Raw genomic sequence first — 17,500 nt, forward strand, 5'->3', positions numbered from 1 at the left:
TGGCCACGGCAACCATAACAACAGTTATGTAATGCACGGTTTAGAGTTATTAATTACTTTGGACGCTAGCGGTGGCTCAATAAAGGGAAAGAAAATTATTTTGATACGTGACAAGATGTTTTGCGTGATTTTGTTGCGATTTAATGACTTTGTTTTTAAGTCTGTCTGCTGAAGGACTATGATAGATCTATGAATGGTATATAACTCAGAATTCACCAAAAAAGGGTCTCCATAGGGATTCGATCCACGATCTTCCGATCCAAAGAAGAGCACCTTAGCAATACATTATCGATTCGCTCAGACAGTGGATCGAAATTTGATAAAAAGATACAGTTGATCAACTCACTCGTCGTGCCCATCAAATAAGTATGTCGAACGTCGTAAAATTTAAAACAAAAAACAAAACAAAAATCAAAACAAGAATACTTCTTATTCTGTGTTGAATAGTCTTAACTGGATACGTGACAATAACACGTTGCTAATACCCAGTTGTTTTTTACGCCATTCAGCACATCGGCTGATGGGGGAGGGGGTTAACTCAGATTTGCCTAATTTTAAAAATTGTATTTTGTAGGTGATAATAAATTGTAGTCGCTGTAGTTAACTTTAAAAATCAACAATTTACCCCTCACAAGGATCAATAAACGCTTCAAAATCCTTATAATTATGCGGTCTGGCGTCGACTTTCACTTTCAATAAGTTTTCATGACTTAGAGGTGCTCATGAAGTTCTGAAATTAAAATTTCGTAATTTTTTGTCAAAGTAGGCAGATCTGGCCAGGTTAAACAGACATTACTTTGAACCCGACTTTTATAGATAGTATTGATGTTTTTACTACCTAACCCCTTGGCAACCTCTGTGTACTAAAGACACTCCATCACTACCCAACTTATATGTAAAAAATTTAAACTTATTGACACAGAAAGAATCAATAATGTGATAAATGGAAGATTTACAATTAATTAACTTTCTATTCAGTGTAAGCAATAAATAGAATGCGCCGGCTTTCAATATTTTTCTTCTCTTATTGATTTAATCTAAAAGCTTAAAAAAAAAAATACTGCGTCCATTTTTAGATAAAATGGATTTTTTTTTATGATATCGATTTAATCAGGGGTTGACAGTTCAATTCTTTGGTACAACTTTAGTGACAAACATTTTCCTACAGGCCGACCTTAGTTGGATTTGAAGTTTAAATAAAAGATTGGATTGTGACCCAGAATTCATCGTCATGCTTATAAAATGTTTATGATATCTACAATGTTAAAAGTGTTGTTAAAAGAATCGTATATGCATCAGCTTCGCCACAGAATGACTGGATCGGACTCACAAAACTAATTTTGGTCAGGGACAATTATACTTTAAAAAATATACTTTAATCTCTCTCTCTCTCTCTCTCTCTCTCTCTCTCTCTCTCTGTATATATATGTGTGTGTGTGTGTGTGTGTCTATCACTATCTATCTATCTATCTATCTATCTATCTATCTATCTATCTATCTATTTATATACCTCTCTGTAAGTATGCTTGTGAGTGTATATGTTTGTGCGTTTGTTTATGTGTGTTTGTGTTTGTGTGTGTATGTGTGTATGACATCCCTGTCATCATATTAAATCAAACATTTAACCCCCCCCCCTAAAAAAACCAACAAAAAAAAAACAACAAACAACAAAACAAACAGACAATCCATTAGCCTAAATCAATTTGATCCATTACACAATTTAATAAAATTAATTTTCTGCCAACATGAAACAGTCCTACTGTTGTGCATAGGATACTTGTAATTTGACAGTCAATAACTCATACTTATCTCAAAACACGCCAATCTGTCAGATTATTACGATTGATTGGACAAAACTAGAACCATTTCACGTACTTTATCTTTACGAAACCTCTGTTGTTCGAAAACTGATTAGACTTCATAAATAAGTCGAAGCGAATGATTATGACCCAAATGTGTTGCAGTCGCCGTAAAAACTGATTAAAAATAGCAAGTCAAATGGTCCCATTGAAATCGGGACAAATAATATATTATGTGATACAGACAGACATAGTTTCAGACAATCAAACACTCAATTAGAAACGAAACAAAACGTGACATCGTGTGTAACAACCAAACAAATACTCGTACACATTTTTAAAAAAAAGGGTCGTTGAAATATGGAAGAACGATCAGTAAGCAAACAAGTAAAAAATAAAGAATGCTGTAGAAAATTGCATTAATCGAATCTTTTTTAAGGCTCTTAAAACACATATTTATAGACAAAGTGCAAAGAAATAATCTGGCATTTGAACTTTTAGATATTGTGTGGAAAATAAGAGCGTCCGGGAAAATCTAAACCAAAACTTAAAATCACACAAATGTGAAGAAAACATATTTAAAAAAAAACGATTTAAGGAACATCCATTCTGGATTCGTCTTTACTTTAATTTGATGTAAATGACAGCAGGCCTTTCAGCCTTTGTCTGACAAAACACTTTTTTTTCATTTTGACAAGACAACTTTTACTTTACATATCGATAGATTAAGTAAAATAAATCTGACCTTGTCAATATGTCTCAAACCTGACTTTAACTAAAAGTTGTTTTTTTTTTTGTTTTTTTTTTGCAAAATATTTTTTAAAAAGTGTTTCTTTTTTAAAATCCGAAATGGACCATTCGAGGCTTTGACATATATCTACTATATACGAAAAACGCCCTACGCATTAACATGATTTAATCAATGACAGCACATAATATTGTATTTAACGTTGATTACTAGGCTTATAAACCTAATGTGACTATATATATTTAGTGATGTTTGTGCTTGATTGTTCCATTGTCATTTTGATGACAGAATGTGGAATATTTATTATTAATTTGAAAGTTTGGTGAACCGGCAAGAGCGAAGTAATCAACGCATTCCTTTCTTTCCTGTACATTGTTTTCGTCGACAAGGTGTTAACTGCTATCAACTTTAAGCATAATATTGGCTGAAGGCTATGTCTTAATTAAGTGCAAGAAAATTAATGTCTTGTATTATTAATCTTAAAACTATTGATTGGGTTTGCGTATTTGAATTCTCTCTTTCGACGAAAAAAAAAATATCGAAAATTGCGTTTTCGCAACTGAAATATATAGTTATAATTGTTATCGTATTTGTCATGCCTTATTCGTGGGATTTTTTCTATAATTTTAAGAAATACAAAATGGAAGTATGCGAGGTCATGAAAAAAATGATTAAATTAGTAAATAAAAAAGTGATAAAAATACTCATAAAGGTAAAAAACAGACATGCAAAATTGACAAATACAAGATAACATAAAGAAACATAATTTGTGGAATCGGACAAGACATCAGGTAAATTAAATATTCAACGAAACAAAAACACTACATGTGTAATAATATGGTAAGATAATGGTAAACCATTGAAATGCTTTCCAGTGAACATAGCACCAAACAAAATATCAATCTGGCAGTATAGCAGTATTGCATAATCATAATTACTAATGAATAAATAAGTAATCGTTTGAAAATGTGTGACAAAAATAATGCATTATAAATACGATTGCTCTCGTAGCTCGCGTAAAGATAAAATATCTAGAAAAAATAGTATAGCTTTTCTTAACTGAGCATTGCAATTTCAACTCACCTGGTTTTGAATTAGATATAAGGTGATAATTGGCGAGTTTACGACCTGTCGATGGACTGGATTGGAGGCGACTGGCCAAGGACGCTGCTTTCCGGAACTTGAGCCTTCGTTTCCCACTGGAGTTGATGTGGAGACTATCCGTGGAGGAGTAACTACGATCTTTAATACTGGAGATGCGAGGATGCTTCTCTACGGATAAGGATTTGTAACGCTTAAAGCTAGACTTTCTTGATACTGCAGAGTCCCTGTCGGGCCCGAGAAGACTCATCGAATCTCCTGGAGAATGTTCAGGGCTAGATGATTGAGGTGTAGGGTTCAAGCCACAAATAGGACCCGGAGATGACGTTACAGCGTGGAAGGGAAGCTGAGGGTTGGAGGACGAAGAGACGGGATTTTGGCCTCGTTCCCACGTGGCGGTAAACCCGTCATCCAGTTTTTGGACGATTTGATTGGCTGGTGAGAGATTGGAACTGGGACTTTCGATTTTCGGGCTACTGGGAACGCTTCCGCTAAAAGGCGGCAGGTCTTGATGCTGCCCAAAACTATTGTTTTCTCGTTGCTTTTGCTGGAGTAGGAGAGAAGGATGGCGATGGGATTGGTTATGGTGATGGTGGTGATGAAACAGGTGTTGTGGATGTGGTAGATGAGGAGGAGGGTCTGGATGCGATTCTTTGTAGACCGTATCATAACATGTACCACCCGGGGACTGGACAACTTCCTGTTCAAGGCCGTTCGAATCGTCTAGAGGGTTGACGTATAGGTTCTGCTTGAGCCTGTCCCCTAACCCAATTCCGCCCTGGACACCAGACCCACGCGGGCTGCCATGGGGATGGGTCATGCAGCTGCTGTAGGTATCGCTACTGCTCGTATTGCTGCTTTGTCGAGGTAGTTGCTGCATTTCGATACAACTCTTGTCCCCGCTTGACCTGTCCTCAGATCCATTGACAGCTCCTCCCTGGCATAAAGAAAACAGAACAATGAAGTGATCGATAATCATATAGGCGCTCTCTCTCTCTCATCGTTTTGAGCATAAAAGAAACCATTCATTTATTTCTCACAGCATATCGATCGACATTGATTCATTCGTTTTGATCATAAAAGAAATAATCGATTGTTTAAAAAAAATTTAAATCGTGCGATTATCCGCGGGATTGAAATACTCTTACACCGTTGGACGCTTTTAAACTGAGCAAAAGACATCTTCATTTCAATTTTCAAAAAGTGTTTTATCTTTAGCAATTGTTTGAAACCATGTATTCAATGCAGTGGCAGTATTATGTTATAAAGAATATCAAAACTTTATCAAAGACGCATGACAACAACAATAGAATAATAATAATAATTTTTAAAAAGCAAAAGACAAAAAAAAAGTAAAAATAAAACAAACAAAAAACAACAACAAACAAACAAAAAACTTGAGCAGTTATACCTGGCAATATCCAAATAAGAGAACACAGCAGCAGAAACCAGTGGGAGAGGAAATAGGAAGAAGACGATGGAGGTGGATTAGACACACCCTTATAAAAACGACTCAACTATAACAAAGAAAGTATTGGACTGGAACCCTTAGGGCGGAAGATCAAGGGAAAGGCCATGGGGAACATGGAGCAGAGTTAAAAAGCTGGAATACAGAGAAGTGATAAGACATGGAATGATATAAAAACGATATTTCAAGATAGAGAGGGGTGGAAACAGTTTGTCTGTAGCCTATACCCTGGCCCTGGGTGAAAAAGGCAATGCTGATTATGAATATCCACTAAACATGCTCAAAGCGCATTAAAAATAAAGATAGTTGTAAAAGTACTTTAGAGTCATGAGACAGTAGGGTTGGAGATTATTCCCCTTCCGATAGCGTTATTAGGACAGTGGATTTTTTTCAATAGCCTATTATTGTAAAGTGCTTCCCACCACATGAAAAAGATCAAGCCACCCGATCACTTCTGGATGGACAGAGTGCTCAAATTAGAACGACTCCAAGCACATTCGAACAAGGTCCGATTGGGCGTGATTAGAATGTTTTACTGTTACTTACCTCCCTTAAATATCCCTGATATAAGAACCTTTGAATCACCATCATAGTCATCATCATCATTATTATCATCATCATCAACAACAACAACAACAACAACAACAACATCAACAACAATAATAGCAACCAACCCCAGGGGCTAATATGGGTAGTTTTTTTCTGTATAAATTGACATCGGGACATCTTCGTAACGTTGTGTGGTCTGGCAAAACACCTTTGGCCAGAAACGTTTTGATTGATTAAAGTATTGTTCACGATGAGACATTTTAATCAATCTGCCTGCATTAGTAAAGAGAAGTTGGCCAAAATCTCTCTCCCCTCCCCCCTGCCTCAAAACGATATTATGTCGTGGTAGTAGAGATGCTAAAAATTATATATGAAATGTTACTTTTTGTCAGTTCAGCCATTCTCCTCATTAAAACATAAAACTTCTTTCAAGCTTTATATTCTATATTTTATCATAATTTAAATTTTGAAAATTTTATTAACCCGGAGATCATAGCTATTTGAGGAAAAGGATCGCAAACTGTTTCGGAAAAGGCTCTTTATTCACATTCTCTCAGCGTACTCTGGTGTAAAATGAGTACCTGGCCGTTAACGGTATTGCAATATTGCCAAACAGGGGTCAGGTCTCGTCTTACATGTTAAATGTTGTTGTTAGCCAGGGACCCCTCGTATAAGTCCTTTGAGCACGTTAAGCGGATATTGTCCAATATAAATGATAAAGTATAAAAAAAATATTTTAAAAACTTTAAAGTCCATTTTCAGTTCACAGCGGCATAATGCTGATTATTAGAACTTTAAATCTATATATATATATATATATATAGCATAGTTTCATGGTTACCTCATACATTAAAACACTTCGTCGCATTCATTATTCCCAAGCCATAAGAAACCAAATGGTCAATCCACTCAGTACAACTTGCACGGTTAGGCACCCTTTTCTGCTCTGCACATATTTGACACCATAAAATACGTTGAGTATTTAATGTGTGTTAAATGCCTTACTCAAGGGCATAAAGCCGGGGCTCGAATTTTACGATCATAGTCATGGGGCCAAATCACTGACCACGATCGCTTGACATGCTTACAAGACGAGACACCAAATCTCTCAAGGTCTGTACTGCATTTGCTTTAAGACTGCTATAGATAAATCCTACCCTTGCTTGGTGAGTTAATATGGATCTATCAAAATCTCATCCCTTGTCTCACAAAGGAACTGAGGCTTAAAATTTATGTGTTGAGCATAAAATTGTGTTTGAAGCCGTTGCATTCATTTTTTGCTCAATTCAGTGCTATCACTGTCAAAATAGCTATTACACATTGGTTAAAATATATATAGTTAGTAGTTAATTACCAACACAGTAGAGCCTACATCCATACTAAAAAAAAAACATTAAAAAATTTTGGCCAGAAAAATAGTCTTTCAAATATCGACCATTTTAATCGGTCGATATTTTAAAGACAAGATTTCAGGCCAAAATTTGTAAAATAAGTTGGGTCTTTTTCAGAGCACGAGAGAGCAGTCGATTAAGGGACAGCGTGGCTCAGCGGTATGGTCTCTGCTTTGTACCCGAATGGTACCGAGTTCGAAAATCCGCCGCTCTGCGTGGCCTTGTGCAATTCACTTTCCCCTAGCTCACTTTGTAGCGCTACATTGCGACTGACACCTAGGATATTCCTTCTTCCTTTGGAATAGACTATAAGGACAAATTTTCCAGTGGTGATGAATAAAGTAAATGATTCTATTTCATATCGATTAACTTCATCCATAGCCGCGTGACTCAGTGTTACGGTCTTTGCTTCGTACCCTAATGGTACCCAGTTCGATCACTTGCCGCTGGGCTGCGTGGCCTTGATCAAGTCACTTCGCCCTAGCTCAATTTTGGGCGCTGCACGGAATATACCCTAGAGACAAATTTCACCTCGGTGATAAATAAAGTAAATTTTCATTTTTATTCTATTTTATTTCAATCAGATTCATCCGTAGAAGTATTCAACTCACATGAAAACGGGACAGAATTTATTCCTGTTTACATCGAGGTTGCTTTTATTTTGAACGTCCTGTCCACTTGAATGGGATGAGTACCTAGGTATTAGATCTCGTGGACAGTACTTTACGATAGAATAACGTCCTATCGAAAGGGTAAAAATCAGTTGTATATGTCCGTTTGACGCTTACAAAACATCATTTCAACATTACGTCCTTCCATGAAGGAGTACAGATAATCCATCAACCAAACACCTCAAGTCAACAGGGATCACTCTTTTTACCCGGAGTGAGCAACTTGAGGGTTAATAATCTTGCCCAAGGAAAGTGCTGAAGCGGAACTCGAACCCAGGACCTCCCGGATTACATCGCAATGCCTTAACCACTCGACCATCTCGCCCCCTGCAAAACAGCATACCAATTTGACTTATTGGGCGGAGTAGTGGGGGTGGCAGGTGTTTTATCATTCCCGGTTTCGGAATGAGATTTTCCTTATACATATCTATTTTGAGCATGAGCAGTTATATACTACAATAACCTCTAAACGTGCTTACGGAATGTGAGTAAAGAGCATTTTTTCAACTTATCAACTTTACACCGCTCAGAGAAGGATTAAACCCTGGACTTCCAAGGTCCGGAAGCGATTGCCATAACACTAGATCACATAGGCACAAACTATTTTCTCTCATGTCATCGTATGAGGAATCTTCTAATTTATCAATCAAACTAATACGACCATAACTAGGGGTGTGTTCCTTGAAAGGCATCTCTCATCTCATTAAGCTTCTTTATTAACGATTTTATCTCAGTTCCCGGTTGATTTTGTCGTGATTGTAGCCATATTTTGTCTTCTCTTAGAAAAAGTTAAACTCTGGTTTAGAAAATGGTGTGTTTTAAATATAATAACAGCCGCGGTTACCAATGTTGCAATGATCGCACTTGTAAAACTCACCCTTTCCTTTAAATATATGCTCGATGAATCTATAATGTTGTCCAATAATATAATAACAAGTCAATGACCTACTATACTCTTCAAAACAAATAGAAAAATGACTCAAAATATAGTTATATAGTAATATGAATGTCATACGAGAAAAGTCGTATGTCAATCATCTTATTGTATTGAAATACCAGTGGGTTCTCGCTGGCACCATCACAATCTAAAACAAAAAAACAAACTTACCTGAGACTTCATTAATGGCTGTGAGGCAGCAGAAGTCATCCTGTCCAACGAGTCGTTATCAGCATCCAGTAAGTTGTTCGTACTCACATTGGGTAGCATCTCTCCATTGACGCCACGAATGCCCGCAGGCAATGGCGCTCTCAATATTCCATGGTGAGATTCGTCACCAGGCGTGGCGGGAACGTTGGAAGAACACAAGGCGGCCACCTGGCTCCGCTTACTATCCAAACTGCACGTTTCACCACAGCTATCACCACCTTCCAAATTTACCTTATGGGACGGAGTGTTCACTTCCATCAAATCCACACTCCTGGCGAACGCGTCCCTGAGGTTGATGGAATGGAAGGAGACAATACTTCCCGTGCGTTTAGCCTTTTCCAAAGCCTCACGTCTCTTGAACGCTTTCTCTCGTCGCATCTGATCTTTATAAAACTCAGCAAAATTATTGACGATAATTGGGATGGGGAGAGCAATAACCAGAACACCACAGACACAGCAAACAGTACCCACGGCTTTACCTAATAACGTTTTTGGGTATATATCACCGTAGCCTACTGTAGTCATTGTAATAGCAGCCCACCAAAATGTCTCAGGAATACTTTTATACTTTGTTTCAGGTTCATCCTTTTCAGCAAAGTAGGCGAGAGAAGAGAAAAGAAGAATAAAAATACCTAAAAACATAAGAAGCATACCAAGTTCTTGGTAAGAACGCTGCAAAGTGTAACCTAAAGACTGAAGACCAGTAGAATGGCGAGCTAGTTTGAGGATACGCAAAATCCTCATAATTCTAAAAATCTGAACAACCCTCCGAACATTCTGAAACTGCTCCGTTGTGCTCTTATTCGTCTCCGTGAGACCTAGAGAAATAAAATAAGGCATGATAGCGAGCAAGTCTATGACGTTTAGGGGACCTTTGAAAAATTTCCATTTGTTGGGCGATGCCCAGAATCGGGCGAGATACTCCAAGGTGAACCACCCAATGCACACAGCTTCCACAACAGCCAAATCAGGGTTGTCTTGGTTTAGGGAGGGGTCGGCACGATCTTGAAGGGCGGGGATGGTATTGAGGGTGAGGGCGATGGTGGAGAGAACGATGAATAGGATGGAGATAATGGCGACCACCTGGTGGAAGAGGAACAACATATTGCGGAGTCAGTGAAATTGTTTATTAAATCCCTTGGCTTTTATTAAATTGGTTAATTATCAGCATCATTCAATTATAAGTATGCTATATTACAAGCTTCTAAACATTGTTTTATTTTAATTTTATAGTAAAAGGTAACATTTTCATTGAGTTAAAGTATAGGCCTAAATATATATATTTATAAGATGTTTAACGCCAGAATTTAATAACATCGTGAGGTGTACAGAGGTAATGTTTTATCCTTCATAACAATTTGGCGCCTAAGGTTATATCACTGTTATATTTGACAGGCAAAAAGGCAATTATTTGTAAATCAGGAACAAGTATCGAAATATAAGTCGTTTTTAAAAATTATATTGGGCGATGGATTAGAGCAGTTCTTTTTAATTCTAGAACATGCCGTCTGCGTTAAAAGATCCCTTCATAATATGATAATTTTACGTTACGGCGAGTAAATTAAGAATTTAGCGGAAGAAAATGTATTTTCCATGAATCTTGGACATAACAAATGAAAAAAGTATGGTGTAGTTGTCGTAGTAGCAGTGATGGTGGTGGTGGTGGTAGTAGTAGTAGTAGTAGTAGTAGTAGTAGTAGTAGTAGTAGTAGTAGTAGTAGTAGTGGGAGGAGTAGGAACGATAGTTGTAGCAACAGCATCAGTAGTATAAGTAGTAGTAGTAGTAGTAGTAGTAGTAGTAGTAGTAGTAGTAGTAGTAGGAGGAGGAGGAGGAGGAGGAGGAGGAGGAGGAGATGGAAGAGGAGGAGGAGGAGATGGAAGAGGAGGAGGAGGAGATGGAAGAGGAGGAGGAGGAGTAGGAGGAGAAGAGAAAAAGAGACAAGAGGAAGAAGAGGAAGAAAAGGGAGAACAAAAAGAATAAGTAGAAGGAGGAGGGGGAGGAGGCGGAGGAGGAGGAGGAGAATGAGGAGGAGGAGAATGAGGAGGAGTGGGAGGGGAGAAGGAGGAAATCCAGGAAGAGGAGGAGGAGGACCAGGAAGAGGAAGAGGAGGAAGAGGAGGAGGAGGAGGAAGAGGAGGGAAATTTAAATGAATAAACAATTTTTGTGTTTGTATGGAACATAATAAAACAAGAATACACAATGCACAAAACCCTCGTAATAACAACGTGCATAATTACAAAATTTCCAAGTTCGTATATGTTACCAACACACTTTGTCTTTCCATTTCATTATCAGGGTAAGCCCTTGGAATAGCTCTTTATCCGCATTTTATCACTGGGCTCTAGTGTAAATGAGTACCTGGTCAGTAACAGCTTTGTCGGTGCCAGAAATAGATTATAAATCATAGTCTTACAGGCTGCGTCTTGCCCAATAAACCAGATGCTTGGTGCGACCTCTTCCTTGTAAGCTGTATCTAGATATTACTCAATATATGAATATGGGCATTGATGTACTTGAGTGAACCACAAACACTGCGTAAATATAAATGTCAAGATAAAACTAGGTACAACGCTGAAAGTCGAAAAATCTCTGCCTGCATTATATGTTAGTAAGTATATATAGGTCCACAACCATTATTCTCTGATCACTAAAACAAATTATGCACATAAATTTTAGCTCTTATTGTGATATGTGTAACTCATTATATTTTATTGTATTGTCATTGCCCCTGCTTCACTATATGTTATACTTGAACCCGGTGTTGCTATACAAGAATTACGGTGCTAGTAGTGTGCTCAAAAAAGAAAGAGAAAAGAAACAAGGATGTTGCCATGAAGGAACTCATTTTAATCCGACTATGGCGAGGAAGTGTGAGTAAAGGGCCTTTTCACAAAGACTAGACTTTGCAACACCCAAAATAGAAGCCAGGACTATGACACAAATCATACCACCATTACATCGTCTCATTCGAAGCGTGTGATTCAAGTGACAGGAAATAGAGTATCCATGAGAATTCCTAGGTGCTGCAAACTGTTGCATTGATTGATCAATCCTTGTGGAAGTGGATTGTGACATCCCATTACATTAAAGGCCCCGAGTGCATAACGAAAATGCATTATGTCAAAGTAAGGTTGTAATAAAAATCATATTCCTGAGTGCATTTCCCTAATATTACGTCATAATACAAGGCGAAGATCATCAAAAGAAAGTAGTAGTAGTCGTAGTAGTTGTTGTGGTAGTAGCGTAGTAGTAATAGTAGTAGTAGTAGTAGTAGTAGTAGTAGTAGTAGTAGTAGTAGTAGTAGTAGTAGTAGTAGTAGTAGTGCGGCTATGTGGTCTAGTGGTATGACACTCGCTTTCGGATCGGAAGGTCCGGGAATCGAGCCTCGCGTTCGGCGCATAGTTGAGTCCTTGGAAAAGGCCCTTTACTCACATTCTCTCACCGTACTCAGGTGTAAAATGAGTACCTGGTCGTTAACAGCGTTGTCTTTGTCCGAAAAATTGTAATATCGCCTAACAGGCGTCATGTCCCGTCCTACATGTTAAATGTTGCTGTTGATCAGGGACCCCTTGCAAAGCGATTTGAGCGCATTAAGTGGATATTTCTCTATATAAAGCTCAATTTTAAAAAAATAAATTTTAGTAGTAGTAGTAGTAGTAGTAGTAGTAGTAGTAGTAGTAGTAGTAGTAGTAGTAGTAGTAGTAGTACTTCTCCAAACCCTATTTTTCTCATTATTGATACAAGTGAACGCTCCACACTTTTTCTGAATATTTCCATTGAAACTCTTCTTCCTTAACATTTAAGCCTGAAAAACATTAATTTCAAATATCGATCTATTAAGATGCCCCAACTTTTTTAAAAATAAGTCTTAGATTTGAAAATCATGGAAAATCTAGGAGGTCATCTATTCGGTAGATAATTGAAAAATAATTTTTCTTGGCCCATTAAAAAAGGTGTATTTTTCAGAGTTTTATGCTTACTGAGAATTTGATTTAAGACTAGAAAGATCTGAGCTGTTGTAGGGTGAAAAAACCCACGTATTTAGAAATTGGCCAGAAAACTTGTCATTCAATCAAAAATCAATCGATTAAAATGACCCTCATTTGCCAAAAAAAAACCCAAAAAAAAACAAACAAAAGAAAAACAAAAAAAAAAAACAACCAAAAAAAAAAAACAAATTAAAAAATACAAAAAAACCCAACAAACCCCACCCCCCCCAAAAAAAAAAAAACAAACAAACAAACAAAAAAACAAAAACAAAAAACAAAAAACAAACCAAAACAAAACAAACAAAAACAACCCTAAAACTCGGGACTTCATGGAAGACGAGGGTCATTTTAATCGATCGATAATTGAAGGACTAGTTTTCTGGTCAATATTTTAACACGTGTTTTTTTTTTGTTTTATTAAATCACAGAAGGGCAGCACGGTTCATGGCAGTATTATATGTATATGTATATGTATATGTATAAGAAGTAAGGACGAAAATTACAGATGAAAGCAGCAATAGAATTATATAATACTATAGTCAGATTTTTTTATTAATGGCGCGTGTTTTTCTGTTTTTTTCTCAGCTGTCCCTCTATCAAAAGTTGTAAAAATTGGTGTCAACCTCTAACTCAATTTGTCTTAACTGAATCTTGATTTTGGACCGTATTAAAAAAGTTTTCTTCTCTAAGACCTATAAAAAACTACTTTAAAACAGCGGACATAAAATTAGAGGTAAAAAATGAAAACAAGTTACGCACCACAAAGTATGAATGAATTCATTGTATTTCCAAAAAATCTTGTGCTGACGTAGTGATTATGAGTTCACGTCATATTTCTTTCCAACTAGATAATAACAATTCGCTTTACCACTTATGTAGTTTGTATTAAATTTTGAATTTATTATTTATGGCAGATTATCTACATCATGTCGCAATTACCAAAGACTGATATGAAATCTCTTGCTTTAAATCATTTGAAATAGTAATTGTATACTCAATATTGTCAAATTAACAAACACTGTTAATATAACTTTGACAAATGTTTGTCTATGCATGAACGTTTCACAGGGTCTTTAAAGGTTTTTTAAAACATATTAGGCTCTTAAACAACACGATACGGTACGGAATCTCTATCGGTTTTACTCTCGTAAAGCTGCGAAAAGAAGTCTTTCTGTATCTATCGATAAGTCATTAAAGAGGACGGCAATGGTTTTGGAATTTCACAACACAATCAACCATGAGAAGATCGTTACTGATATACGACAGAGAGATCACCAGTGTAGAACGACGTGGCAGGAAAAGGATCATAGACAACTTTGATATGGATATCATCCAAAGATGTATGGGTGAGCGTAAATATACATCCGAATAAAAATATTTTGACGTCTGATTATTCAAGCAGAAAAAGGACCATGGGTTCTGGAAACAAGGGGTCAATGCAAAGGGGTTTTAAGATGACTAAATATCGTTTGCTGCCCTCCATTGAAGCACCCAACTGTATTGTATTGCTAGGCTACCATTCGTTGGCCCATGGTCACTTTAAGGCTCCAACTTTGGCAAATTTAAAAGCTGACATGATTTCATGGTTTCAATCAGACAGTAGTACATATTCTATACTCCTTAGTAAAAAAAAAAAAAAAAGAACCAGAAACAGCTTTCAAAGCAGACTGTCTAATCAGGGAGTTCTGACACGAGGTTGCGCGACTTCCCCCATATCACTGTGAGCGCAATCCAATCGAGGTCATTGGGCCTAAGTAGAGGGAAAGATTGAGAGGAGGTACACCAAATTTACTCTTACCGACGAGGCAATAAATGATAAAGAGTAGACTGAGAAAAGGCATGCCTCAACCTTCGCAAACTAGAGAAAAATTACATTTCATTGGATAGAAAGATGCTCGGAATCTTTCTGGAGTCGTTTCATTTCTCCTTTTCATCATCCTCGTCATCAGACTGTGCTGATTGATGTGTCCAAAATTTCTTGGTTGTTGTTGTTGTTATTATTGTTATAGTTGTTGTTGTTGTTATTGATGAACACATATTTGTTGAGACATTGTCTCCTAATTGATGAATTTTTACTATTTATCAGTCTACATAAATTTATGTATCGAATCCTCTTTGGCATAAACACAAGCTATTTCTCAAACTTTTGCAATCAAAATTATATTGGAAGCGCGTTATGTTCATTTTCGTTTGTATTCACCAGTAATGTGTATTGATAGTTATAAAATGTCTGATAGTTAATAATTGCCATTCGTTGCTTCATATTCAAATACGGCATGTATATCGTTTAAGCTTCAATAAACCGAACACTCCAGTTTAATGAATTCCTTCAAAATGGATATGAGGAAAATTCATAATTTTGATAATGTAAATCTTCTATGAGTTCCGATCCTCACATGTTATCGATTTTAATATAGCTGTAATTAACGAAATCCTTTTCTATTGTTTTAAAATTCATGAAAAAATATTTTTTATTAAGACAAATTGATTCAGAGGTTCATACAAATTTTTGCAGCTATGCATTGGAGGACAGCTGAGAAAAAGAAGAAAAACACGCGCCATTTATTAAAAATCTGACTATAATAATGGCTACAATAAGCTTCAAGCATGATGTTATAATATAAACTCTAAAACTTCGAAGTGGCTATGAGAATAATAAATAAATCAAGCTACAAATTCTCTCTCTCTCTCTCTCTCTCTCTCTCTCTCTCTCTCTTTTTTTTTTTTCTCTCTCTCTCCTTTAAATTATAGTCAAGCGCGAAAGATCCGTACATCAAGCTTTCACGAAACATTATTTTCATAAAAGTAATTTGAATATAAGTCATCAATCTTGTCAATACTTTTGCCAGGGTAACATTAAATTTTGTCCATATTACTTTCAAAAAAAAAAAAAAAAAAAAAAAAAAAAAAGAAAAGAAATGAAAAGAAAAAGAAAGATGAAAACAAAATGAAAAACAAAACAATAAACAAACCAAGGAAAAAAATATAAAATAAAAACAAACAAGACCATGATTTGATTAGATGGAGCAAAAATTCATCTACGTATATGAAGTCATACAGAAAGGTAATTATGCCCGACACACACACACACACACATAGTTAGAGTAAGAGAGAGAGAGAGAGAGAGAGAGAGAGAGAGAGAGAGAGAGAGAGAGAGAGAGAGAGAGAGAGTATAAACTGTTCTAAAAAACATTCCGTTCTATAATGCCCTGCTCTCACAAAACCAATTTTTTTTTCATTTCGGCCAGAAAACCCTATAAAACCTCTGCTACAATTTTCTTTTCGATAGACACCGCTTTTACATGCCAGGTAATCATTTTATACCCTAGTATGATGAGATAATGCGAGTAAAGAACCATTTTAGGGACTTTGTTTCCCATACAGCGGAACTCGAATTTGATATCTAAAAAACTACAAACCAACAAAGATGCACGAGCCAAGTTAAAAATACACAATTATATTCACAACACTAAAATATATATAGGAACAGGAGAATACAAAAGGCAGAATGTTTTATACATGAATATTCATTATTTGCTTGAACTTGGCACCAAGGCCGAGCAGGAACGGATGTAGGGAATTTAAATACCTCTAACAGGACGAGTACAAGGGAAATTGATTCGTCCTGAAACTCATTCGCGTCTTTAATTTCCCATCGTGCACACTCCTATGAATTATGTTCTCCAATGGATCCACTTGGGAGTGAAAGGAGAAGAGAAGAAATAGAGATTAAAGAGAATTATATTCAGTTAGTCTGCTGATGCTACGTTAATGAAAAAGAAATAGACAGACTTTATTTCCTTTTGCTTTGCCTTTTCTTATCCTTCTAGTTCTATTTTCCTATTTTTCCGCACCCATGCTCCTACTATATTTGATTTTCTTCTTCCTAATCTTCCTCCAAGTTATTTATCTCCACCACAGCCACCTCACCTCTTCCATAGTACCCAAACCATCACTACCACGATAACCAGCACCATCGCCATTATCAATTTCACCAGCTCCCCTAAAACCACATTATCCTTATGCCCTTTCTCCCGCTCATTTCCCAGTCTTCGTCTTATAAATCTCAGAAAGAAAAAAAAGCGTTATCAAAGTATCAAGGATCTGGTCTGCAAATCGTCTAAAATCCACACGGCTAGCTGGTAGACATGAAGCAAAACCAATCACATTTATGCAGTTCATTCCGGACCGTCTGTTTGCTCTATTTTTTTTGTATTCCTTTTTAATGAAACATTCATAGCCGACGTGTACTTGTTTGCAGGTCTAATAACCCAAATTTGCTATAGGCTGATTGCTGTAATGAGAAAACTCTCAAAAGACCGCAAAATTGTGTCCATTACAACAATGTTTAATCAAGCCCATAATTGTGTTCGGTTAACAGACCTGCTAATAATATGTAGATGTCGCTCACGGCAGAGTGAGGAATGTCTATAGATTTAGAGTACGACATGTGCAGGATTATTTTTCTATTGAAATTGTAACACCATGTACATAATAGCGTGTAAAGGTAAACACGCAATTCACTGCATTGAAAAAAACCCAACCTTGTTCCAAATAGGACTTAAAGAGGGAGAAATACTTTCCACATCTAGTTTTGTTGGTTCATTGCATTCATTCCCAAGTCTGAGAACAGGCTT

The 17,500-nt window shown here is 36.6% G+C and overlaps 1 protein-coding gene across 3 annotated transcripts in view; it reads right to left on the reverse strand.

The window, feature by feature from the left end:
• Window positions 1-17,500, reverse strand: part of LOC144960825 (uncharacterized) — a 367,389-nt gene that overhangs the window by 22,986 nt on the left and 326,903 nt on the right. For all 3 annotated transcript variants that reach the window (XM_078894192.1, XM_078894207.1, XM_078894201.1), the window contains 2 exons: window positions 8,836-9,957; window positions 3,631-4,585 (listed from right to left, as the gene is read on the reverse strand). In XM_078894192.1, the coding sequence (XP_078750318.1) occupies window positions 3,631-4,585; window positions 8,836-9,957 (2,077 nt within the window). The remainder of the gene's footprint in view (window positions 1-3,630; window positions 4,586-8,835; window positions 9,958-17,500) is intronic.

Source organism: Berghia stephanieae, chromosome 1 (genome assembly GCF_034508935.2).
Source record: "Berghia stephanieae isolate SIO BIC M18660-M18661 chromosome 1, UCSD_Bste_1.3, whole genome shotgun sequence".
Classification (NCBI taxonomy): Eukaryota; Metazoa; Mollusca; class Gastropoda; order Nudibranchia; family Aeolidiidae; genus Berghia; species Berghia stephanieae.